Source organism: Panulirus ornatus, chromosome 59 (genome assembly GCF_036320965.1).
Source record: "Panulirus ornatus isolate Po-2019 chromosome 59, ASM3632096v1, whole genome shotgun sequence".
Lineage (NCBI taxonomy): Eukaryota > Metazoa > Arthropoda > Malacostraca > Decapoda > Palinuridae > Panulirus > Panulirus ornatus.
Window position 1 is genome coordinate 27,717,363 of NC_092282.1, and position 27,628 is coordinate 27,744,990.

Consider the following 27,628-nt stretch of genomic DNA (forward strand, 5'->3'; position numbering starts at 1 on the left):
TTGTCAACTTTTACATACATATGACAAGGAAAGAATGTATGTTTGGCAGAATGCCAGTAGTCCACATATTAATGAGGCAGAAAGACAGACAGCTACCTGGGTCAGAGGAATGCAACTTGACAACCTCTAAAGAGCTGACTCACCAAGCAGATGTCACTAACCATCCCAATACCCAGGTGGGTAATATTGGTAATATACCTCCCTGGTCATTAGCTGCCTACCAACTACTACCTATATGATGTTATTTTCACATGTAGTAGAATGGTTAAGGAGGATGTAAAAAGCTATGATGAAACCAGACTTAAAAGAGTAGATACAATCTTGGAATCTGCAAGTTAACTTTGGTAAGATAAACTGGGAGAAAAAAGAGTTCAGTAGTCAGGAACTTGGGGATTGCGGTGAAAGGTTCTGTGAAATTTGCTGTGAAGTAGTAGGAACTCAGTGTCATCAGTGAAGGAGTAGGAACTCAGTACCCATAGCCACAGATATAGATGGATGGTTAAAAAAAGGAAAGAGTGGATCAGTAAAAGATCTCGTAAAGCAGAGAAGCTGAGCAAGGTTTTGAGAAGGTAAAGGCAGCACCCTAGCCAGCTAGTATTTGTAAGGCGTATTATAGGAAAGCAGAGAACAAGTATAGCAGATTAAAAAAGGAAGAGTAGAGAAACATTGAACTGAATATAATGGATGAGGGAGGAAATGATCCAAACCTTTGGGATGATTTCATTAGAAAATTTCCTTTTAAAGAGAATCTATTAAGGCTGAGGGATTCAGGGTGAAGAGTTGTAGCTGATGATTTAAGGATACACGAGGAACAGAATGACAAATTGAAAAGAATTTTCATTGTGGAAAACAACACCAGTGACATGGAAGGGGGAGGAGGATCATGGAGATCACTGAAGTATATAGAAGAGACAGTACCAAAACATTAGAGTTTTTGAGTCATATAAGGCTCATAGTCCTGACAAAATTTCTCCCCATTCATAATGGGCTAGAGGTAGAATATATGTCTTAAGTTTCATAACTACTCTTATAGAAGCACAGATAACTAATAGAAATGGTCCAGAAGAGGACAGCAAAGAAGGCACCAGAATTAAGAGAGACAGGAAAAGGCTGAAGGCCATATATTTTTACATTACAAAAGATGGAGGAGTATTTTTCACCTGATTAGAATCTTAAAACTCTTTAACCAGTATGATGAAGATGTAGACTGAAAAGTTTCTTGAAAGGTGTGAATAGAATAACCAGAGACCATAACATGAAAGTAAGTAAGAAGCTTATTCATTAAGATGGAAGGGATGAACACTTATGGAGTAAGAAAGTCTTTGATGAGATAGTACTCCTATGATACTTGCTGAAGGTGACCTTGCACTCATGGTGTAGTAGGTAGAGTCTGATAATCCATATTTATATGTACATGGATAGGTAACTATATCACCACAGGAGTTCTCCCTATCTTTATGGGGTTCCTGCAGTGCTTAGGAAGCTGGCCACATACACTGGGCAGGACTATATATAATAAAGTGTAGTGATGTGTGTGTGTGTTTGTGTATATGTGGGGAGAGTGCAGATCAGTTGATCCGTAAGTGTTTAGTGCCTTCACTGGTAGTTGCATTGTAGGCATGAAGTGTCTTGCAATGTAACTTACTGGTGTTTGTCATAAAGTGAAATAGATAAATGAATGGTAATTTATTGGATTAGGGAGCTGTTTGGCTGAAAATAATCAGTTGAGACATTACAGGCATTGCATAACTTGGAGGTCATGATAGTTACCATTTAACTAATCACACAAGAGCTTAATATTAGGGTGAGCTGGATATTTTCACATTTTGATAGATATACTGGGATGTTTACAGATTGAATATTTTGGTTTGCACATTATGAAACTGATTGAACGTGAAGTAATGAATAGTTACATTGATACAGTAGTTGACATACCACAAAGCCTGACTAACAAAAACTGAGCTCTTTACTTTCAAAGCTACGCCACCTGTTCATGCATTTTTTATGACGTTCTCTGTGGTAGGCAAAGGACTGTTCTTATGTCTGTCTGTTTGAGCTCTGTTTGGAACTATTTGAGTATGGTGATGAATGGCAGTCTGTAGTATAAGTGTTGGAGGGAAGGAGGTATCTCTGATGGGGGTGTGTCAACAGTTTATTACTAAACTGCCATTTGAGCTGCTAGTGTTAGATGGATAGGGTGGACAGGTTCAGCAGATTTAGAGCTTTTGGTAGGTGGTGTTAGAAGGGCCCAGGTGTATGCTGAATTCCCTTTTCTGGGGTGGATGATGTTTAGAATGTGTAGACGGGAAAGTGTGACTTGTGTTTGTCCGAGGTGTGTGGTTTCTGGTGGTTGGATGTCCTCTGATGGGTTGGTATTTGAGACTGAGTTGGGAGTGCAGTTATTTGGTGCTTGTCAGGTTGGTGTTGGTGTTATGTGTATTTGGTGAGGGGAATCTGTGAGTAGAGATTGCTGAAGTATGAGGCAGGGGTAAACATTTCATTTCCACTTGGGGTGTGGTGGTTAGTTATGGAGTTGTTTGGATGAATGGGGGTTTAGGGCTTTTGCAGAGAATTGCATGGTGAGATGCTGAGGTGGTATTGTATTAAAAAATTTTATTGTATTTTTGATTGTATTGTATTTTGTGTGGATTTGCAGCTTTATTATATTGCTGTATTGTAATTTGTATGGATTTGCAGCTTTATTATATTGCTTTTAAAAAGGTTGAAGACTAGGCAAGTGAGGCACAATTTAGAGAGAAGTGGATAAATTTGATGTGGAGGATAGTAATGTTTTTTTTTCTTGTTCAAATTCGGTGACAGATTTATACTTACCAGTTGCTCTGCACTCTCTGCACATAGATCCACATAGAACATCACAAAACTTTATGGCCTGTGGTCCTGGCCATTGGATATGGCGAACTTCCTCAGTGCCTCATGAGCCCCATAGAGTGTTTGTACCCTTTTTTTCTTTCATACTTATTCACAGTTTCCTGCATATGGGAGGTAGTGTTGGAAACAAAGAAAAGGGCTCTTTCACTCGCATTCACTCTCTTGCTGCCATGTATAATGCACTGAAACCACAGCTATCTACCTGCGACCAGTCCCCTTAGACTTCTCCTTGATTCCCTTGTCTGCTTTATATACCCAGATGCATATAGACATAATCATCTGTATTTATGCTTAATTGCCTTTCCTGCTCTAGGTAGATAGCACTAGGAATGAATGAACAATGGCCTGTATTTGTCATGTAAGTTGTGCTGAAAGTGGAGCCTACCATCCACAGTTGAGCCCCTCAGAGTGATCCATGGTTCACCTTGGCTGCTTTGCATGCCTTGGTTCTGCCCATTGGGAGTATTTTGCCACTCATATGTCTTGTTGACCCAAATAATTTCATCCCATGCATGTCTCTCACTGCCAAGAATATGCTTACCCTGATACTGATACTCTGAAGTTTCCTTCATTCCATCCTTCCAACTCCTTTTCAGTCTCCCTCACTCCTTTGCTCCCTCCAGTTCTGACCAATAGATCCTCTTAGTCGGTCAGTTTTTTTTTTTCCCTACAAGTGCCCAAACCATTTCAGCACACCCTAGTCAGCTCTCTTAGTTAGATTGCTCTTACTACCACTTTGCTTTTACACTTGTGGTTCCTTACATGATCAGTCTTCTTCACACCATATATTGTTTTCAGGGATTCCAATTTCAACTTTTTTTTTTTTTTTTTTTTTTAGCCCACATCTTGCATCCTGAAAAACACTGTTAAGACCACTGTACAATCAAACACTGACCTCTCATTCTACATGCACTTTAATATATCTAGGGCTTTCATCCCCTTTAGCTGACAGAAAGTCTAAGTTGGATGCAAACATGTCTGATTAAGGTGATGTGATTTCAGCTGTCTCAAAGAATGGTATGAGTTTCATTATTCTGTTTACACATCTGACTTAGTTAGGAATGTAAAACAGAGCACAGCAGGAGCTTTGCTGATGACAAGAGTACGCAAAGTGTTAGAAAATGAGGAAGATCAGTAAGAATTGCATTGTGATTTGGGTACCTTATATGAAGGCCTAACAAGGAAAGAAATAGAAAGTGAAGTTAACGTCAAAGAATCACAATAATAAGATAAAGCTCTCCGTAGAAAATAAGGGTATGATAACAACAGCCTTTGTAACAGAAGAAGGAAAATTGATGATTAGAATGTTTTGTTATTTATGTACACAAGGTGAAATTAAATACCACCATGTTGTGTGATCACTAGATAATTGTGATGAAATGAAAAGATAAGAATGAGAAATACTTTACATGTAAAGTAAGTGGATGATAAGAATGAAAAATACTTTACATGTAAAGTAAGTGGATTTGAACAAATTAACTACCACTAAACATTGAAAAGTCTTAAACTGCATAGCTTAGAGAGGCGTCAAGTATCGATTAATATATGCTTGGGAGGAAATAGAAGGTATAAAAAGAAATCCTAAACCTGAAAGCAGCAGAGCAAGATAGACTCGGAATTATCAAATTAATGATAGTATCTGGAAATGAAGATATATTAATTAAGATATATTAATGCCCAGCTTGTGAAATATGCAATGCCAGGTGAACTAAGTAATCTACATTAAGTGACTGCAGAAACATTTATAAGAATGATCCTAGAATAGATGATTACGCCACAGAAGTAGCTGCCTGAAAATAGCATTAAACAACACGCAAGATATATAATGAGTGGAGTAGTGGTCAATAGAAACAGTGATATCCAGCAAACGTGTTTTTTGCTGAGCTCTACGTGCTAGCCCTGCCATCATAGAAAAAGCTTGTCATAGTTACTCGCAGGTAGGTACTCCTTCCTTCTTTCTCACTTCTGTCCCCTCTGTTCCATCTGTTGGCATGTCTTCTCTCAGTGATCTGAAAATACTCCACTTTCTCAGAATCTTCTTCATTCAAGTTCACAGTTTTGCTCCCCTACTGCACCTCATTACTTACTTTTGTTCATGTTAACTCATCTCTTTCCTTTCATACACACTCCCAAAATTAGATTCCAGATTCTAGAGTCTCTTTTTGGAGTGGGCTGTGTCATCTGCAAACAACAATTGACTAGACTCCCTTCTCACTTCATTTCCAGCATTCAGTAGACTCACTGCTCACACTATGACCGGTATATTTACATATCCATACCACTCTTTTCGTGAACAGATTAAACAGCCATGGTTGTATCACACACCCTTAATGTAGTTGCATCTTCTCTTGGAACCACTCATTTTCTTTTGTTCCTAGCCACACATGGCTAAGAACATGAAAACTCTTCACTGCATTTAATAGGTTTCCTCCCATGCCATAGGAAAATTTGATAATGCTGCATCTTATGCTCACCATCCATACAAATGGAAATGAAGAAGAGAAATTTCAAAAACACTTCAAAGGAAAGTTCAAGAGTCAGGAACATAGGAACTCTCATGAGAGCTTGAAAAAATTTAAACTTTGAATCTTAGAGACAAGAAAGGGAAGATATATGATGAACTATACATGGCAACAAATCAAGCAGATGAAGAGTATTATACTGAATGAGGAAGCATTTCAACAAGGTAGATCCAGAAATGGTGTGTCTGCAATAATACCTAGGATTATACCAATAAGCATCAGACAACAATATACAAGATTGGCAAAAAGTTGGAAAGTGAGTTCAGTGTAATACCAGGAGAAATGAGAAACGTACATGGAACAAGTACAAAAACATAGAAAACTTGAAATATGTTTTGAGATCAGATCCTTCTCTATGCAGGAAATGCCATCATGGAATGTGTATGCCAACAGAGAGAAGCATTATTATTCCTTAAGGAAGACCAGGAATGAGCGCCATGAGCTAGTCCTGCATTTTTGGGGAAATCTTTTGGGTTCTTTTAGGAAGGTAGGCACACTATCATTACTTGCACAGTCAGCCTGCCACACAGCATATGATTTTTGTTTTTTGTTTCCAACACATTCACCTTCCTTCATGCTTTGTAATCATGGACTAAGACTCGCATCTGTACAACACTTCTGGGACTACTGTGCATTCAGACATACCTATCTCTGCTCTAAAAGACACTGACTTCTATTCTCACTCATTTTTCTGTACCCCAAAAAATTTGCCCCACATTCCTATATTATGATTCTAGCCTTTTTGGTTCCATCAGTTACCATGTCCACTCTTAGTTAGTGAAAGGACTCCACTTCTTCCAACACCTTGCTGTTCAATTTTACTTTTAAACCCTCCTGCCTCATCCATCTCCTTCACTTTGTTCACATTTAATCCCAACTTCATCCATTCACACCCACATTCCCACACTCTGTTACTAGCCTCTGGAATTTCACTCTGAAGTCTGTTGTATATTTTCATCACCCATTAGAACAAAGTATTTGAGACCGGTTTCATCCCAGAAATTCCACATATCTTCTGTTCTTGAAAAGAATGAGCAGAATGGTTAAAAAAAAAAAAAAAAAAAAAAAACTACCTCTATTTTCATCATTTTTTGGAAGAGGTTTACAAAGCATGACTGAATATATAGAATTAAAGAACCCACTCATTCTGAGACAGCATGGATTTAGGGCTGTATGATACTGTTTTCCACAACTGCTCCACAGTAATGATAAGGTCATAGAGGCCATTGAAGAAAAGAGAAAGGTGATGTTACCCTTCATGAAGGTCTTTGAGATATGTGAGCATGGAATAATTACACATAAGATGAATTCAAAGGGAATTACTGGTAAGTTACAAAAGTGGGTTTTTGATTCCTTTAGAAGACAGACTCTAAAGAGTAATAGTTAAAGAATAAGATTCCCCTTTCTTCATTACTAAAGCTCCATCTCCCAGGGAACTGTAGTTGTTCCCTGATTGTTGATCATGCTTATGTTTGGTTTGATAGAAACAACTGTAGCTAGGTGTCATTCTGTGAGGATGATTCCAGGGTTACCATGGTAATCTCTGTCTCTTTGATTAAGGACACTGGAAATCTGGCAAAGGATAATAACGGTCTTATTTGGTCACAGAACATAAAGAGTGCAATAAACTTTCAGCTGAGTTGTGGAAAGAATGAAGTGATGTCAAATACTAAGCACAGGATGGAAAAAGGACTAATAATACAAAAGAGATGCTTTAGAGATATTGCCTGTGATACTTTATAATATCTTCGCTGAACAAAAAACACACAAAAAGATTGGCTGGAGTTTTGGTAAGTTAGATATTATGAATTCATGATACTGCAGAAGCAGGACCACTGATGACACTTCCAAACATGAGTTCCCTGGCTTGAATTTTGCTGTTCGCTTGCATCACCATATAAAACCAGAAATTGCAGAGCCAGGAAACCTTCAAAGATCATTTACTGCCTGCATTTGTTTAATAAGATATTTTATTTGAACTGATAGAGTTCTAAACTACTTTTTTAAAGCAATGAGAGGAATGTAATGTACCCACTGGTGATGCTGGAAGGCCTCTAATGATTATTGAGAAAGATGTTTACATTGAATCTCATTGAGTGCAGAAATGCTGCAGGAAAGCATTTTACAAGAAAAGTGTAAATTTCAGTGATCCCACATGCTTAACCTACAATTGGAAGTCTATGGAACACCATGGGAAGACACTTTTGACTGCTGTAATGAGTCAGTTTCTCTCCAATTGCACCAGACCAGCCAATATGCATAGATTGAGCTGAGACCTTCAGCATCAAAGAGCTTGGTACTGTACACCTGATTGTCACAAAGAATGTTTGTCAGTACTAACCTGTGAGGTTTGGAACAATAACCAAAACTAAGATAAAAATTGCTGTCACAGGATTCTGTTTGATTTGAATTGATGTAATACAGATATCAAAAAGTGACAGGTTTTGGCTTTCTTATGATTGATATTAACGTTTCTGGAGAAACAGCTTAACTTGATTATTAACTGACCAAGTGGTATTCTAAAATGAATAAATTTTAAGCCATTTTTTATGCTGGTTATTACTTTTGAAAGTGTCATTAGATATTAAGAAGGGGAATAAAGTTTCCCAATAGTTAATGATGGACCATCACCTCTTTTTGGTGTTAGCTGATTGGAGATTTTTAGAGAGTATTAAGCTGAATAGATTCTTAAATAACAAAGTGATTGGAAAATTTTGTTGTCAGAACCTTTACCTATATTTAGAAACTATGATTTAGAAACATAATGGTAAAGGTTAATAGATGTGAAATAAGCAAATTGATATATTTGGATATGAAATAATTGAGTGTTATTGCTTTTATTTTTGAAAGCAAATGTTATCGCTTATCTTTGAGCATGTACAAGGTGGGAAGCATCATTCTTCCCAGATTTCCATTAATAATAAGCCTAATGATAAGTGTCAGAATAGAATACTTGTGCTTCAACTATGAAGAAAGGGAAGAAATGAACATGCTTAACCTTATGCTTTCAGCTCTATAGATTTGAACTGAGAAATAACAATCTCAGGAGGAAGAGTTGTGGAGAATGATGGTAAGATATCTGAGGAGCAGACCGAGAAGTTCAAAAGTAGTTCAAAGTGGAAGACTATTTATCCATTTATATATTTCAGACCTTTACCCTCTGGGAGCTCCCATCAAGGAGTGGTTCTATATATTTCAACACCTTTGGCCACTGTCCTTACATGCTTCCTTTGCATACACCATTCCATGCATTCTTTTGCCATTTCTCTCAATCCAGTACATTCCCCATGTCACAGGTGGTCTTCCTTTCACACCAGCTACTTTAATCATACTATCATACACCTCAAAGTATTACATTTCACCCACTCTACAACTCCACAATTCATTCCCTCTGTATTCCTTGCCATATCAAATCTCTCATCCCCATTTCTTTCTTTCCATCTAGTCATACCACATGCTCCTTCCAAGTAGCTCATTTCCATATCCTCTGTAACTCATTCCATGTCCATATTTCAGCTGTATAGGTCAAGGTTGGGAGGACTATTCTGACCCTTGATCCTTTCTTTACTTCCCTACTTACATCTCTACCCTTCATTATTTTACCAAAGTACTTAGTGACTCTTCTACCCTGTACTGCTCTCTCTCATGTCTCATTCCATATTACCAAAAGATTATCCAAGAAAGCTCCTAGATACTTGAGTTGTGTCACCTCTTCCAGTCTTACCCCCCATATCTATAACACAGTTTTGTACACTTTCCTCTGTCTCTCTCAAGGACTTTGCAAAATCTGTACTTTCACTCCTGCAGCCCAAGGCTTTGCTGCTTCCAGTAACAGGGAAATGTGGACTTCTTTGGAGTGAGAAGTTCTTTGATTAGACTGCCACTTGAGAATGGTGCAAATCACTATTTGAGTTATAGCATTGGAAATTTTGCAAGCAAAATCTGATGCATTGCATTTTCCCCTGTAACAGTTACCTTTCAGTGGCTTATGTTATTGAATATGTTATTAAAAAGCAAGTTGAGCACAAATTTTTAAGTGTTAAAGAGCTCATTTATGCTGTGGAGAACAAATGTCTTTTGTGATGGGATGGCCTATCAATCTCTTTCTAGGAGCCTCCACAGTCTTAAATTAGGCCCTCATACTGGCCAGTATCTCAGATAAGTATGGTTTATATAACACTAGAAATCAGAAGGCAATTGGACTGTTATGTGCAATGAAAAAAAAAAGAAAAGATTAGATTAGTGCCAACATGGCTCCAGAGAAAAGGAGTTATGCTTTAGAATTTTAAATAGACTTGCAGGATAGGGTAAGCTGTATTGTTAAACAATAGAGGTGGATTATAGGATTATGTATTCTTGGACTGCTAGAAGGCATTTGACAGCATCCCATAGATATTGGTAAAGTTGGTGAAGAAGTTTGCTATTTACTTAGGCACAAGGTGGAGACTATCAGTAGATCAGAATTATACAAATTGATTAGAGAATGTATGATAGAGCGACTTTTTCTAAGTGGGTTGGGAGTAAACATTGGCCCACTGCAAGGCTAGGTCTTAGGCTACTGTTATTATTGAATTGTATGATATTTTTCCTTGTGGACTTGATACATTCCTAAGTGTATTTGTTGATGGTGCTAAAGTCATACAAGAGATAGAGAGAAGAATTGATCAAGATTTCATGAACTTACATAGGGAGTAAGACAAGCTCCAAATTTGGTAGGTTCATGGTCGATAAACCCAAGCCAAAGCAACTTCATGTGATGAACACATTAAAAGGCCTCGGTATGACTGTAATCTGGCAGAAAGCAGGCTGTGTGAATTTGTGTAAAAGGGACTCGGGTTTAGATGTAATAGCCAACCAATCAGCATAGTGTCACATTAGGAGCATTGTTTATAAGGCAAATTATATGAGAGTTGATATTAGAATTGCTGCATAGTGATGGCAAAATTAAATGGAAGTGAAGCATTAGAAATGATTGTATGAAGGCAGTAAAGGAGCTGTGGGATAGGACCAGCATCTATTAAGTGAAGAAAACAGGCTCCAAGTGTTAGCCGTCATCTGTGTTCATCCAAATTCTGTATATGTAGCTATTGTAAAAAGAGGTAGAAAAATAGATGTTATAATGTTTGGACTGGGTGAGGAGCATTTTGTAGTCTTCAGAGATAATGGGCAATAATTGAAGGAATCGAGATTGAAAATTTAGTAGAAGCAGTTGACATATATGATGCAACTCATTCCATGGTTTACTCTAAGAACTTCATATGTCTTGATTCAGCCCACTGACCTCCTGTATACCATATCAATCCAGTACTTTTAATATATGTATTTCTTTCGCCCTCGTGAATATTCAGGCCCTGATACCCCAAAGCCTTCTTTGCTCTGCTCTTGCATCTCCTGTCTTCGTAACCTTTAAACTGCAACATGCACCATTTGTTGATACAAGGTCACCTGCTACATACATCACCTGAGACAAGATGTTCTTGTCACTGTTTAGAAATTTGCACCAAGTGTAGCATTTGTTAGACAATCATAAACTTAGACACTCCACAACAGCAAATAAAGTATATATAAGGGATGCTTTTATTTATATATATTGCGTGATTAATTTTTTGAGAATATTTCTACTATGTGTAAGTGCTGCATTCATAAATGCATTTGTAAACTTCTGCACTCTACCACAGCAAACCAGAGGTAGATAAAAGATTTTTTTCATACTTTTGCTTTCATATCTTTTATTTATATATGTTTTCAAAGAGTTTTCTCATTTTTTACTTATATGGTGGAAGTCAGGTTTACCATTAGCAATAATTTAAGGGTAAGATAACAGATCACAACACATTGTAAATTAGGTTGTATCCAGTGCCTGCAAGACATGATTACGTGTGATTTTATTAGTAATAGAGCATAAAACTGTAATGCAGACAGAAATGAAGGGTTCCAGAAATTGTAGGAAAAGAGAAGTTTAAAAAATAGAGGTTGAGATGGAGGTCCATGAGTATAAAACTTCATCCTTTTATTTCCCCCCCCCCAAAAAAAAAGAAATAGAAAAATAAAAAGAATTAGTAATTGCACAAATACAAAAACAGCATTTGAAGAGAAAAATTTTATGCTGGCTTACATTTTGTGGCAGCAGATGGGGAGACAGTTGCTTTGGTACCAAGTGCAAATGAGATAGAGATTCTTGGTGTAATGTTTCTTATAAGCCGAATTGTTCAGGGGCCTGTGAATGCGTATGGGGTAATTGAACTCATATAGTGAGACTGTTATCTTGGGCAGACAAGCTGTTTCTCATTCTCATATTTAAAATGGATATTTACACAAACTCTGGTTTCCTATTTATCTTTGCATATGATATCAGAATAAGTAAGGAAATCTCTTCTATTGAAAAAAAAGGAGAAACAACATCCAGACATAAATGAAGTCTTATGTTGAGCCACTTGACAGTAAAGCTTTTTTATTGGAGAAAAGTTTCCCCTACTTTGTAGTGAACGGGATCAGGAATTAAGAAAATAAAGGAGTACAGAATACCAGACTGACACAAGCACGCTTGTATATGGGAAGAGGATTGTAGAAGTCTTCAGAGTACTAATGCTAGATACCTTGCCTTAAGCAAACATAGCAGAGCTATGGTTGCTTATTTTGAAATTTAAGATAGTAAGCTGTATTTTGTGGATTTCAAGACAAGGGAAGTAGAACTAACACTGATGCTTTTCAAGATGCTGATATTCTCACTAGAATACTTCTTTGTGCTGTTGTGACCTATGAGGGCAGATGAAAATTCTAATTTAGAGAAATGAAAAGATGTTTCACAGTTTGTTCTGACAATGTTAAAAACCTAACAGCTGAAAGCATTGATGTTTGTTTAGAAGGGAAAGCATATGTTAAAATGTATCTAGCATAATGTGCACTTGAAAAATTCAAGAAGATATGGCCTTCAATCTTCATTTAGAAATTGTTCTTTGTAAGAATGATGGACGTGAAGGCCCATAAATATTACCACAAACAAGTTAGTGCAGTAAGTGTTTAGGAAAGCGATGTCAACATGCAGGGTCCAGTATTGTTTATCATATTGCCTGCAGTCTTCAGAATGCAATGGACTGTTTGTAGAGAAATTTAGAAAGGGCTTAAACAGGTACTTACAGTGTGGCCTAGACAAGGCATGATGTGAAGGCTACGTGGGCCATGTCCTCAAACAATAAGACAGTTTAATTTCCGACCTGGCTGAGGAGGGAGAATACCTCTGAATGGTTTCAGACCTGGCTGAAGAGGGCGAATACCTCTGGTATTTGAAGGTAAGGATCCTAAAGAGTAATAGGTAAGCAAACACCAAAAGGGCCTGCTTTCATTGTGAAAAGCTCTGCACTCTTAAGAAAATGTTCTTGCTTTCTTGCTGTACCTACTATGTATATGTTACATTGATATCAACTCTCAGCACAGCTTCTTACCATTATTTATAGATAATGGTAGCTTTATTAATGGTACAGCTATATACCACTATTTTCAGGTGACAGAAGATTATTATGTTAAACTCATCAACTGAGGGCTCTGAAAACCTCCAGTTATCATTAAAGCCTTACATGGTTCCACAGAAATCATGATTTCCATTAAAAAATAATTTCAGAAACAGGATATGTTTAAAACAAGAACGTGAGGTATCAGTGATTTAGGCATGATTTCAGATTACCTCACTTTTAGAGATATCATCAAAGGAATTTTTACATCTGCAAAGATGATAGGCTGGATAATTAGAAAAACCATTAATGACATTTTTGATTGTACATATTTTCTCCAGACTGAATTATTAGTATGTTATAATGTCATCACATTGTGCTGGAGATTTTTCCATACTTAGAAACAACTTTCCATTCTTTACTACCCCCACTATTTCATTTAAAGATCTGAATTACTGGTGCAGTGCAATAGCTTTGTAAATGTACTCTTTAGAATGCTATGTATCTATCTATATCTCTGATGTCCATTCCCCAAATAACTTCCATCAAGGGGGTTGCAATGGCAAAAGAGTCTCCCTTTATACTTTTCTTTACACATCTCCCTCACATAAACCATTCGATGCATTTTTACCCATTTCTCTCCCTCCAGTACTCTTCCACTCTTATTTCCCCATCATTGATGGTCTTCCTTGCACACCAACCCCTTTAATCATACTGTCATACCCTATCCTTGTAAACTCCCTGTCTTGCATTCTTTCCACACGACAAATCAACCTCAAAGTATTACGTTTCACTCGCTCCACTACTTCTCATTATTCTTTTCATTCCTTTTAGTCATGCTACATGCTCTTCTCAAGTAATTAATTTACACAGTCTGGATTCTTGACATCTGTGACTCATCCCATATCCATATTTTGGTTGGATAGGTCAGCGTCAGGAGGACCACGCTGTCCCTTAACCCTTTCTTCATTTCCATATTGAAACCTGTACCCTTCATTATTTTGTTGAGGGACCAAATGACTCTTCTACTCTATATTGCTTTCTCCCTTATCTCTCCTTCCATATCACAGAACTTATGCAAGATAGCTCCCAAAGACTTAAATTCTGTCATCTCTTTCAAGCTTTCTCCTTCTCATATCTTTATCATAGTTTAGAACACTTTCTTCCCTATTTCTATAGGGTTTTGGAAAATTTCTACTTTCACTCTGTGTTTCCTTTCAAACACCAGTACTTTAACTGTCGTTTACCTTCATTCACCTAAGTTTACACGTCACAAAACACACAGCCTTCTGCAACCAATTCACTCTCATTAGAATGCAGATGTGACATACATGATAATATACATAACGAAAAGTTTAGGAACTTGCGTAATGCAGTTCTTGTAGCTATAACAGACTTGGAAGAGTATTCTGTTTGGATTCACTTAAGAGTGAGATGCTTAACAAAATGTTGAAGATAGCATAAATGTCTGAGGATGATTCCGAATATCATGACTGAATCTGAAACTGAAAAACAAGGAGAAATATTTAATAAACGTTTAACTATTAAGAATACGTGGTTTAAAAAGAGGGATGTACATAAGTATACATATGTAAGAAGGAGAGATGGCCAGAGAGCATTATTGGATTACGTGTTAATTGATAGGCAAGTGAAAGAGAGACTTTTGGATGTTAATGTGCTAAGAGGTGCAACTAGAGGGATGTCTGATCATTACCTTGTGGAGGTGAAGGTGAAGATTTGTAGAGGTTTTCAGAAAAGAAGAGAAAATGTTGGGGTGAAGAGTAAGTGAGCTTGGGAAGGAGACTTGTGTGAGGAAGTACCAGGAGAGACTGAGTGCAGAATGGAAAAGGTGAGAGCAAAGGACGTAAGGGGAGTGGGGGAGGAATGAGATGTATTTAGGGAAGCAGTGATCGCTTGCGCAAAAGATGCTTGTGGCATGAGAAGCGTGGGAGGTGGGCGGATTAGAAAGGGTAGTGAGTGGTGGGATGAAGAAGTAAGATTATTAGTGAAAGAGAAGAGAGAGGCATTTTGACGATTTTTGCAGGGAAATAATTCAAATGAGTGGGAGATGTATGAAAGAAAGAGGCAGGAGGTCAAGAGAAAGGTGCAAGAGGTGAAAAAGAGGGCAAATGAGAGTTGGGGTGAGAGAGTATCATTAAATTCTAGGGAAAATAAAAAGATGTTCTGGAAGGAGGTAAATAAAGTGCCAAAGACAAGATAACAAATGGGAACATCGGTGAAGGGGGCTGGTGAGGAGGTAATAACAAGTAGTGGTGATGTGTGAAGGAGATGGAGTGATTATTTTGAAGGTTTGTTGAATGTGTTAGGTGATAGAGTGGCAGATATAGGGTGTTTTGGTCGAGGTGGTGTGCAAAGTGAGTGGGTTAGGGAGAATGGTTTGGTAAGCAAAGAAGAGGTAGTAAAAGCTTTGTGGAAAATTAAAGCCAGCACAGCAGCGGTTTTGGATGGTATTGCAGTGGAATTTATTGAAAAAGGGGATGGCTGTGATGTTGACTGGTTGGTGAGGATATTCAATGTATGTATGGCTCATGGTGAAGTGCCTGAGGAATGGTGGAATGCATGCATAGTGCCATTGTACAAAGGCATAGGGGATAAAGGTGAATGCCCAAATTACAGAGGTACAAGTTTGTTGAGTATTCCTGGGAAATTATATGGGAGGGTTGCTCAAATTACAGAGGTATAAGTTTGTTGAGTATTCCTGGGAAATTATATGGGAGGGTATTGATTGAGAGGGTCAAGGCATGTGCAGAACATCAGATTGGGGAAGAGCAGTGTGGTTTCTAAAGTGACAGAGGATGTGTGGATCAGGTGTTTGCTTTGAAAAATGTATGTGAGAAATACTTAGAATAGCAAATGGATTTGTATGTAGCATTTATGGACCTAGAGAAGGCATATGATAGAGTTGATAGAGATGCTCTGTGGAGGGTATTAAGAGTATATGGTGTGGGAGGCAAGTTGTTAGAAGCAGTGAAAAGTTTTTATCGAGGATGTAAGGCATGTGTACGAGTAGGAAGAGAGGAAAGTGATTGGTTCTCAGTGAATGTAGGTTTGCGGCAGGGGTGCATGACGTCTCCCTGGTTGTTTAATTTGTTTATGGATGGGGAGCGGGGGGCTGGAAACCCTCCCCTCCTTGTATTTTAACTTTCTAAAAGGGGGAACAGAAGAAGGAGTCACGCGGGGAGTGCTCATCCTCCTCGAACGCTCAGATTGGGGTGTCTAAATGCGTGTGGATGTAACCAAGATTAGAAAAAAGGAGAGATAAGTAGTATGTTTGAGGAAAGGAACATGGATGTTTTGGCTTTGAGTGAAACAAAGCTCAAGGGTAAAGGGGAAGAGTGGTTTGGGAATGTCTTGGGGGTAAAGTCAGGGGCTAGTGAGAGGACAAGAGCAAGGGAAGGAGTAGCACTACTCCTGAAACAGGAGTTGTGGGAGTATGTGATAGAGTGTAAGAAAGTAAACTCTAGATTGATATGGGTAAAACTGAAAGTGGATGGAGAGAGATGGGTGATTATCGGTGCATATGCACCTGGGCATGAGAAGAGAGATCATGAGAGGCAAGTGTTTTGGGAGCAGCTGAGTGAGAGTGTTAGTAGTTTTGATGCATGAGACCGGGTTATAGTGATGGGTGATTTGAATGCAAAGGTGAGTAATGTGGCAGTTGAGGGAATAATTGGTGTACATGGGGTGTTCAGTGTTGTAAATGGAAATGGTGAAGAGTTTGTAGATTTATGTGCTGAAAAAGGACTGGTGATTGGGAATACCTGGTTTAAAGAGAGATATACATAAGTATACGTATGTAAGTAGGAGAGATGGCTAGAGAGCATTATTGGATTATGTGTTAATTGATAGGCATGTGAAAGAGAGACTTTTGGTTGTTAATGTGCTGAGAGGTGCAACTGGGGGTATGTCTGATCATTATCTTGTGGAGGCGAAGGTGAAGATTTGTAGAGGTTTTCAGAAAAGAAGAGAGAATGTTGGGGTGAAGAGAGTGGTGAGAGTAAGTGAGCTTGGGAAGGAGACTTGTGTGAGGAACTATCAGGAGAGACTGAGTACAGAATGGAAAAAGGTGAGAACAAAGGGCGTAAGGGGAGTGGGGGAGGAATTCGATGTATTCAGGAAAGCAGTGATGGCCTGCACAAAAGATGCTTGTGGCATGAGAAGCGTGGGAGGTGGGTTGATTAGAAAGGGTAGTGAGTGGTGGGATGAAGAAGTAAGATTATTAGTGAAAGAGAAGAGAGAGGCATTTTGACGATTTTTGCAGGGAAATAATTCTAATGAGTGGGAGGTGTATAAAAGAATGAGGCTGGAGGTCAGGAGAAAGGTGCAAGAGGTGAAAAAGAGGGCAAATGAGAGTTGGGGTGAGAGAGTATCATTAGATTTTAGGGAGAATATAAAGATGTTTTGGAAGGAGGTAAATAAAGTGTGTAATTCAAGGGAATCAATGGGAACTTCAGTGAAGGGGGCTAATGGAGAGGTGATAACAAGTAGTGGTGATGTGAGAAGGAGATGGAGTGAGTATTTTGAAGGTTTGTTGAATGTGTTTGATGATAGAGTGGCAGATATAGGGTGTTTTGGTCGAGGTGGTGTGCAAAGTGAGAGGGTTAGGGAAAATGATTTGGTAAACAGAGAAGAGGTAGTAAAATCTTTGCAGAAGATGAAAGCCGGCAAGGCAGCAGGTTTGGATGGTATTGCAGTGGAATTTATTAAAAAAGGAGGTGACTGTATTATTGACTGGTTGGTAAGGTTATTTAATGTATGTATGACTCATGGTGAGGTGCCTGAGGATTGGCAGAATGCATGCATAGTGCCATTGTACAAAGGCAAAGGGGATAAGAGTGAGTGCTCAAATTACAGAGGTATAAGTTTGTTGAGTATTCCTGGTAAATTATATGGGAGGGTATTGATTGAGAGGGTGAAGGCATGTACAGAGCATCATATTGGGGAAGAGCAGTGTGGTTTCAGAAGTGGTAGAGGATGTGTGGATCAGGTGTTTGCTTTGAAGAATGTATGTGAGAAATACCTAGAAAAGCAAATGGATTTGTGTGTAGCATTTATGGGTCTGGAGAAGGCATATGATAGAGTTGATAGAGATGCTCTGTGGAAGGTATTAAGAATATATGGTGTGGGAGGCAAGTTGTTAGAAGCAGTGAAAAGTTTTTATCGAGGATGTAAGGCATGTGTACGTGTAGGAAGAGAGGAAAGTGATTGGTTCTCAGTGAATGTAGGTTTGTGGCAGGGGTGTGTGATGTCTCCATGGTTGTTTAATTTGTTTATGGATGGGGTTGTTAGGGAGGTGAATACAAGAGTTTTGGAAAGAGGGGCAGGTATGAAGTCTGTTGGGGATGAAAGAGCTTGGGAAGTGAGTCAGTTGTTGTTTGCTGATGATACAGCGCTGGTGGCTGATTCATGTGAGAAACTGCAGAAGCTGGTGACTGAGTTTGGTAAAGTGTGTGAAAGAAGAAAGTTAAGAGTAAATGTGAATAAGAGCAAGGTTATTAGGTACAGTAGGGTTGAGGGTCAAGTCGATTGGGAGGTAAGTTTGAATGGAGAAAAACTGGAGGAAGTAAAGTGTTTTAGATATCTGGGAGTGGATCTGGCAGCGGATGGAACCATGGAAGCAGAAGTGGATCATAGGGTGGGGGAGGGGGCGAAAATTCTGGGAGCCTTGAAGAATGTGTGGAAGTCGAGAACATTATCTCGGAAAGCAAAAATGGGTATGTTTGAAGGGATAGTGGTTCCAACAATGTTGTATGGTTGCGAGGCGTAGGCTATGGATAGAGTTGTGCGCAGGAGGATGGATGTGCTGGAAATGAGATGTTTGAGGACAATGTGTGGTGTGAGGTGGTTTGATCGAGTAAGTAATGTAAGGGTAAGAGAGATGTGTGGAAATAAAAAGAGCGTGGTTGAGAGAGCAGAAGAGGGTGTTTTGAAATGGTTTGGGCACATGGAGAGAATGAGTGAGGAAAGATTGACCAAGAGGATATATGTGTCGGAGGTGGAGGGAACGAGGAGAAGTGGGAGACCAAATTGGAGGTGGAAAGATGGAGTGAAAAAGATTTTGTGTGATCGGGGCCTGAACATGCAGGAGGATGAAAGGAGGGCAAGGAATAGAGTGAATTGGATCGATGTGGTATACCGGGGTTGACATGCTGTTGGTGGATTGAATCAGGGCGTGTGAAGCATCTGGGGTAAACCATGGAAAGCTGTGTAGGTATGTATATTTGCGTGTGTGGACGTATGTATATACATGTGCATGGGGGTGGGTTGGGCCATTTCTTTTGTCTGTTTCCTTGCGCTACCTCGCAAACGCGGGAGACAGCGACAAAGCAAAAAAAGAAAAAAAAATATATATATGTATATGTTGAAATTTTATTTTTATATATTTTTATAAAATGTTGAAATTTATAGGTATGTATATGTGCATGTGTGGACTTGTATGTATATTTATGTGTAAGTGGGTGGGTTGGGCCATTCTTTCGTGCATTTCCTTGCGCTACCTCGCTAACGCGGAAGACAGCAACAAAGTATAATTAAAGAAAATAATAATACTTAACTATTTTAGAACAGTGATAGTATTTTAGTGTTTAAGTTAGATACATTATGTACCATGTAGCTTTGTGATGTCATTAGAGTTTAATCACACCAACTGAACACAATGAAAGTTAGCCAGTGATTTCAGATTAGAAAATTTTCTGCAGTATAGCACCCAAATAAGTTTTATTCATAGTGAAGAATATTAAGTGTCTAGAAACACGAATGGTAATGTATGACCATTTTATTTTATGGTTTATCTCTTTTGTTTTGCAGAGTACGAGTTCAAATTCATATGACATCGACAACATAGTGATTCCATACAGCATGGCAGCATCAACTCGTGTAGAGAAATTGGAGTACAAGGAGATTCCCACTCCTAAGTGGAGAATAGTTCCCCTAATCCCCAACAGTATGAATAGTGCAAGTGGTACTAGTCAGGAAGAAGAGGTTAGTTATATTTTTATAAATGATTATACTAGCTGTTATGTTTCTACTTCTCACTGCTTCTCCCCATAGTCATAGTTAACTGCTAAGAACAGTTTATCTTGTAATCCAGAGGCAGGGTTTTTGGGGTTGGAATGGGATGTATTTAGGGAAGCAGTGATGGCCTGCACAAAAGATGCTTGTGGCATGAGAAGCTTGGGAGGTGGGCAGATTAGAAAGGGTAGTGAGTGGTGGGATGAAGGAGTAAGATTATTAGTGAAAGAGAAGAGAGAGGCATTTGGATGATTTTTGCAGGGAAATAATGCAAATGACTGGCAGGTGTATAAAAGGAAGAGGCAGGAGGTCAAGAGAAAGGTGCAAGAGGTGAAAAAGAGGGCAAATGAGAGTTAGGGTGAGAGAGTATCATTAAATTTTAGGGAGAATAAAAAGATGTTTTGGAAGGGGGTAAATAAAGTGCGTAAGACAAGGGAACGAATGGGAACATCAGTGAAGGGGACAAATGGGGAGGTGATAAGTAGTGGTGATGTGAGAAGGAGATGGAGTGAGTATTTTGAAGGTTTGTTGAATGTGTTTGATGATAGAGTGGCAGATATAGGGTGTTTTGGTCGAGGTGGCATGCAAAGTGAGAGGGTTAGGGAGAATGATCTGGTAAACAGAGAAGAGGTAGTAAAAGCTTTGCGGAAGATGAAAGCCAGCAAGGAAGCGGGTTTGGATGGTATTGCAGTGGAATCTATTAAAAAGGGGGGTGACTGTGTTGTTGACTGGTATGTATGACTCATGGTGAGGTGCCTGAGGATTGGCGGAATGCTTGCATAGTGCCATTGTACAAAGGCAAAGGGGATAAAGGTGAGTGCTCACATTACTGAGGTATAAGTTTGTTGAGTATTCCTGGGAAATTATTTGGGAGGATATTGATTGAGAAGGTGAAGGCATGTACAGAGCATCAGATTGGGGAAGGGCAGTGTGGTTTCAGAAGTGGTAGAGGATGTGTGGATCAGGTGTTTGCTTTGAAGAATATATGTGAGAAATACTTAGAAAAGCAAATGGATTTGTATGTAGCATTTATGGATCTGGAGAAGGCATATATGGAGAAGGTATATATGTATATGTTTGTGAGTGTATATATATGTATACATTGAGATGTATAGGTATGTATATGTGCGTGTGTGGATATGTATGTATAAACATGTGTATGTGGGTGGGTTGGGCCATTCTTTCTTCTGTTTACTTGCTGCCTCGCTAATGCGGGAGACAGCAACAACTTTATCTTTAGCACACGCCTCGCAACCATATATCATTGTCGGAACCACTACTCCTTCAAACATACCCATTTTTGCTATCCTAGATAATGTTCTCGTCTTCCACACATTTTTCAACGCTCCCAGAACTTTCGCCCCCTTCCCCACCCTATGACTCAATTCTGCTTCCATGGTTCCATCCGCTGCCTAATCCACTCCCAGATATCTAAAACACTTCACTTCCTCCAGTTTTTCTCCATTCAAATTTACCGCCCAATTGACTTGTCCCTCAATCCTACTGTACCTAATAACGTAGCTCGTATTCACATTTACTCTTAGCTTTCTTCTTTCACACACTTTACCACACTCAAGTCACCAGCTTCTGCAGTTTCTCACCTAAATCAGCCACCAGTGCTGTATCATCAGCGAACAACAACTGACTAACTTCCCAAGCTCTCTCATCCACAACAGACTGCATACTTGCCCCTTTCTCCAAAACTCTTGCATTCACCTCCCTAACAACCCCATCCATAAACAAATTAAACAATCATCGAGACATCATGCACCCCTGCCACAAACCGACATTCACTGAGAATCAGTCACTTTCCTCTCTTCCTACTCGTACACGTGCCTTACATCCTCGATAAAAACTTTTCACTGCTTCTAACGACCTGCCTACCACACCATATATTCTTAGTACCTTTCAAAGAGCATCTCTATCAACTCTATCATATTCCTTCTCCAGATCCATAAATGCTACATACAAATCCATTTGCCTTTCTAAGTATTTCTCACGTACAGTCTTCAAAGCACTCACCTGATCCACGCTTCCTCTACCACTTCTGAAACCACACTGCTCTTCCCCAATCTGATGCTCTGTACATGCCTTCACCCTCTCAATCAATACCCTCCCATATAATTTCCCAGGAATACTCAACAAACTTATACCTCTGTAATTTGAACACTCATCTTTATCCCCTTTGCCCTTGGCCTCTCACTTCGCACACCACCTCAGTCAAAACACCCTATATCTGCCACTCTATCATCAAACACATTCAATAAACCTCCAAAATACTCACTCCATCTCCCTCTCACTTCACCACTACTTGTTATTACCTCCCCATTTGCCCCCTTTGCCGATGTTTTCATTTGTTTTCTTGTCTTCCACACTTAATTTACCTCCTTACAAAACATATTTTTATTCTTTTTCACCTCTTGCCCCTTTCTCTTGACCTCTTGTCTCTTTTATACATCTCCCAGTCATTTGCACTGTTTTCTTGTAAAGATCATCCAAATGTTACTCTCTTCTCTTTCACTAATAATCTTACTTCTTCATTCCACCACTCACTATCCTTTCTAATCTGCCCACCTCCTACCTTTCTCATGCCACAGGCATCTTTTGCGCAAGCCATCCCTGCTTCCTTAAATACATCCCATTCCTCCTCCACTCCCCATATGTCATTTGCTCTCACCTTTTCCATTCTGCACTCAGTCTCTCCTGGTACTTCCACATACAAGTCTCCTCCCCAAGCTCACTTACTCTCACCACTCTCTTCACCCCAACATTTTCTCTTCTTATCTAAAAACCTCTACAGATCTTCACTTTCGCCTCTGCAAGATAATGATCAGACATCCCTCCAGTTGCACCTCTCTGCACATTAACATCCAAAAGTCTCTCTTGCACGCGCCTATCACTTAACACGTAATCCAATAATGCTCTCTGGCCATCTCCCCTACTTACATATGTATACTAATATATATGTCTCTTTGTAAGCCAGGTATTCCCAATCACCAGTCCTTTTTCAGCACACAAATCTACAAGCTCTTCACTATTTCCATTTACAACACTAAACACCTTATGTTACACCAATTGTAACTCAACTGCCACATTACTCACCTTTGCATTCAAATCACCTATCACTACAACCCGGTCTCATGCATCAAAACTGATAACACGTTCACTCAGCTACTCCCAAAACATTTGCCTCTCATGATTTTTCTTCTCATGACCAGGTGCATATGTACCAATAATCACCCATCTCTCTCCATCCACTTTCAGTTTTACCCATATTAATCTAGAGTTTGCTTTCTTACACTTATCATATACTCCCACAACTCCTGCTTCAGGAGTAGTGCTACTCCTTCCTATGCTCTTGTACTCTCACCAACCCCTGACTTTCCTCCCAAGACATTCCCAAACCACTCTTCCCCTATACCCTTGAGCTTCATTTATCATGGATAAATGTCCACATGAAAGCCAGGCCTTAATTGAAATTTAGAGAGGATTATCTGCAATGTTATAACTTGGGAGGAATGCATTAAGAGTGGTGTTGGGGCAACTGTCAAGTGTTTGCAAGGTGATGTATTTGTTAATGTATTTGGTTGTACTAATATTGATTAGTTTGTGGAGGGGATTATGCTGTGTAAGTGTTTTATTACTTGTTTGGGATGGGTTTGTTCATGAAGGATGATTGTGATTGTGTTTAGCTGCGGTAAATTGGGTACTGGTATGCCTGACTATGGCTCGCATGGACACAAATCCATGTAGGATGGTGTGGTATGAGTACCTTCTATTTTTTGAAGAGTAGACAAAGTATGGGTCTGTTCTTTTAAAGAGGATCCTTCCAAGGATTGGACATAGTGGATAGCAAGAAAATGGGATTGTAGGAAGAGGGTAAGTTGAATGGTTTCCAGAGTGTCACGATTAGTAATATGTTTGTGAGAGTCTGGACGTTTGGTATCCTTTTTTGTGGAACCAGGAGTGACTGAATATTGATGTGGGCTTGGATGGCTATAGGACCAAGATATGTTAGATAGTTTGTTTGGTGAGGAGTGTGAGTTTATGAATTATTTGATTGTTGTTTGTGTAAAGATAAGTAGTTTGTGATTGGATTGGTATGTGTTATGTGGATTTTTGTAGTGTTTTGATGGTGTATAACTCTGGTGTCTTTAGATTTAGGATTCTCAGAGCTTGACATGGGTTAAAGGTGCTTGAGGATATGGTGGGAGGAAGGTATTGTTAAGGTTGGAGAACTCAGACAGATGATAATGAAGTAGAATTCTAGCTGTTTCACTATTAGAGGTGATTCGTATATGGAAGGGAGAATGCTCATTCAAACTGATCATCTGTTTCAGTTTCTCATACCACTGGCTAATTTTGGTCTACATCAGGTGTTTTGGGGTTGTAAGGTAAAATGACTTATTTGCCACACAAATTCTTCATGAATGACTTTGCTATGGAGTACCTGGTGGAGGTTCCTGTTGCTGCGGTAAAAGACCTGGACTCATTACTGCAGGAATCTCTTTAATGTAGGGTGTAATCCAGATATGTCTTCTGTGTGTAATCTTTATGTTTTTCACAGGCAAAAAGCGATGGTAGGCTTCCTTGATGGTGCTGATTTAATTTTTTGTCTTATACATTTGGCTTTAGTAACTTCATATGGCAATTTTCCTACAAGGATTATTGACTTGCAGTAATATGTTTTATACATGCCTTGCTGTATATGAATATTAAATGTAAGATGGTGATGTTTGTATTTAATACAATATATGTTCAATTTTTGATATTAATGTACTTTTTCAGTTTGAGGAAGACATAAGTGAAGAAGCAGTAGCTGCGCGACATAGTCGCAGTGAAGAATTGGAACGCAAAAAGTTCCTTCAGTACCTCCACATGCATGTAACATCTAGGTCTTCCCGCTCACGCCGAACAGACTCCTCAGGAACCAACACACCAGGTGAGGGCTTACTTAAAACTGCTGTATTCAAGTAATTTAGCATCAGGTTTTTTCAGTAATTAATTGAATTTTAGTGTGATTATTTGATTAGAGAAAACCTATGTATATTCTTGATGTTCCTTGTTTATTTTTACGTAATTTTAATGTGAAATGTAATTTTTTATTTGGGATATTGATGATTTTTCTCAAAGTTAACATATTTCATAGTTGCCAAAATTTCTATTTCTTGTTCATTTTGAAATAGCCGGCAGCCTTGTTAGTTTAAACCTTGCCTATTGGTAAGCAATTTGATTAGCTTCATTTTGCTGAAGCTCCTAATGCTTCATGTTGCAAGTGTTTTGATTGGGACATTGTCTGTTTTCCAGACCACCCCTTGTCACCCAGGCCCCCTGATCCAGCAAGTGACACAATCTCACCTTTGGCCACACCCCCTACCACCCCTTTAGCTCCCTCAGAAGACTCTAATCAATCATCTTCTCTCCCAGCCATTGCTAGTATACCTAATTCTTCCAGTTATCATGTTTCCAGTGTACTTAGTTCCAGCTTCACCACTCTATCTTCCCAAGCTGGATTAGTAAATAGTTCCCCCCAACTCTCTGTGTTCCATACTACCTCCCAACTACTACCTAACCAACTCCTAATCCACAACCCACAACTTGGAAATTCTGCATACACCCAGCTACCAGCCTCAACCTCTTTGTCCACTTCCACTTCTCTTGCTACTACTGCTTCTGCCTCAACGTTGTCATCACTTCTGTCTGGGAGTCGGCGTAATCGCACCTTCAGCAGCAGCAGTAGTAAAACTAGGGGCTTCCTTAACACTGAGGAAGGCTTAACAGAACGGTTAGAGGTATGTATGATATATCTTGTGTGTTTTTTTGAGGTGGTAAGAATTATATCCATAGCGGAGCAGATAAATTAACTGACTTTGTTTAAGAGGAGTTTTCTTATAGTGTAGGAATGTAATAGGCAAGTCTCGGTAATTGCTCATGTTTAAAGAAGTTTTTAAGAGATAGAAAATGTAATTTAAAGATTTGGTCTTAGATGATGTTAAAAGAGGTGTAGCCATTGATACATCAGAATTAAAAATAAGGAGGTAATGGAAAAGGTGTGAGTTTTTAGGAAGACATTACTAAGGAGGGAGTAAGAAGAGCAGTAATGTTTCCAAAGAATGAAAAAGCTAGTGATATAGGTGAAGTTGTGAGTAGGTGAAGAATGTAGGTGAAAGCTTTTTTAATTAATTTGGAAAGTATATATAGAAGCATGGAAAATGGTTATGTGCAAACATGTACAAGAGTGATCATGTGCCTGCTGACTGGATAAAGGCAGTGTCTTTTCCACCGGACACTGTTGGAGGAAGCAAGAGTGAATGTAATGATCACAGATGGCAAGATTTGTGGTTGATTAATCATATTAAAGGATTAGTAAACTCCTTGTAGGTGAAAAATAAAGTTGATTGAGGAAGGGAAGAGGATTTGTAGACTAGATTGTTGCACTAGGGTAGACCATGAAGAAAACTTTTGAGAAAGTAGGAAGTGTATATAGCATTTATTGTATTAATTATGAAGGGCATAGGAGAGGGAGGCACATAAGGACAGCAATAAGTGGAGACTCTTTTGCCATTGCCACCCTCTTAATGGGAGTTCCCGGAGGGAACAGGCTTCAGAGGTATAGATAGATAGAAAAGCTCAAGGTAAAGTAACTTGGCAATCTCCATAATTCTTGACTTTGTGGGTGAGGTAAACTTTCATGTGGTATTATATAATGAAAGCCATGCTTGTAAGGGCATTAATGGATTCTTCCTGATCTGTGTTACCATGTATGAAAAGTCAACTTTGGCAAGGTTGTATCACTGTGAGTATGATTTTGCTAAAGAACTACTTTCTCTAAAGGAATTAACGTTTCCCTACTACTGGAGATAACACAGCCTGGGCTGCAGAAGCTTCTGGAAAGTGATCCTCGTTGGCACCAGGACTCTCTCAAACTTCAAATTCAATTGTGCATAGAGTAAAAATGTTTAAGACTAAATAGTGATATGAGAGAGTAGTGTAAAATGAGAATGAGAATTAATCAAGGTTATGTAGTATCATCGTGGCTGTTCAAGTTTTTTGGACTTGCATTTAGTAATATGAGTGTGAGGTAGGATTGATGGTATATTGCTGAACTGTGGTGAAATAAAATGGAAGTTACAGCATTTGTTGTATGCATATTTGATGTTTGGTAACCAGAATCATTGGATTGAAATGTGGGTCACATTGATGTGTGAAGCTTTGGATACTTAAAACAGGCATGAGCAAAAGTAAGCTTATGTGTGAAGCTTTGGATACTAAAAACAGGCATGAGCAAAAGTAAGCTTATGTTTGAAAGAAATGGAATATCACAGTGAAAGGTGAGAACCAAAGTTGTGAATATGTTTAGGTATTTGGAACCAAATTCCAAATGTGCCAGAAAATTGCTTGAGTAACTTCCTTTCCTGGATCTGATATATGAGTGTGAAACCCAAGATTAATAGAAATGCCTTATGGAAGGTATTTGAATAAATGGGGTAAATGGAAAGTTTCTTGATACTATGAGAGTAAAGTGTGTGTGCCAATAGAAAGGGAGGAGGGTGAATGGTTTGAATTGAAGATACATATGTGTTATAGATTCTTGATGTCATCATGGCTGTTTATTGTGTTATGGGTGTTGTGTTGAGTTGATTGTAAGGGTAATTGTGGAGGCGGAAGACCTTAGGAGGTAGATTACTGTTTGTAGATATGACCTTGCTAATGAACTTCAAAGAGAAACTCTGTAGA

The 27,628-nt window shown here is 38.9% G+C and overlaps 1 protein-coding gene across 2 annotated transcripts in view; it reads left to right on the forward strand.

The window, feature by feature from the left end:
- Positions 1–27,628, forward strand: part of nsl1 (non-specific lethal 1) — a 180,283-nt gene that overhangs the window by 146,120 nt on the left and 6,535 nt on the right. For both annotated transcript variants that reach the window (XM_071696593.1, XM_071696595.1), the window contains 3 exons: positions 19,688–19,861; positions 24,680–24,833; positions 25,199–25,683. In XM_071696593.1, coding sequence (XP_071552694.1) covers positions 19,688–19,861; positions 24,680–24,833; positions 25,199–25,683 — 813 coding nt within the window. The remainder of the gene's footprint in view (positions 1–19,687; positions 19,862–24,679; positions 24,834–25,198; positions 25,684–27,628) is intronic.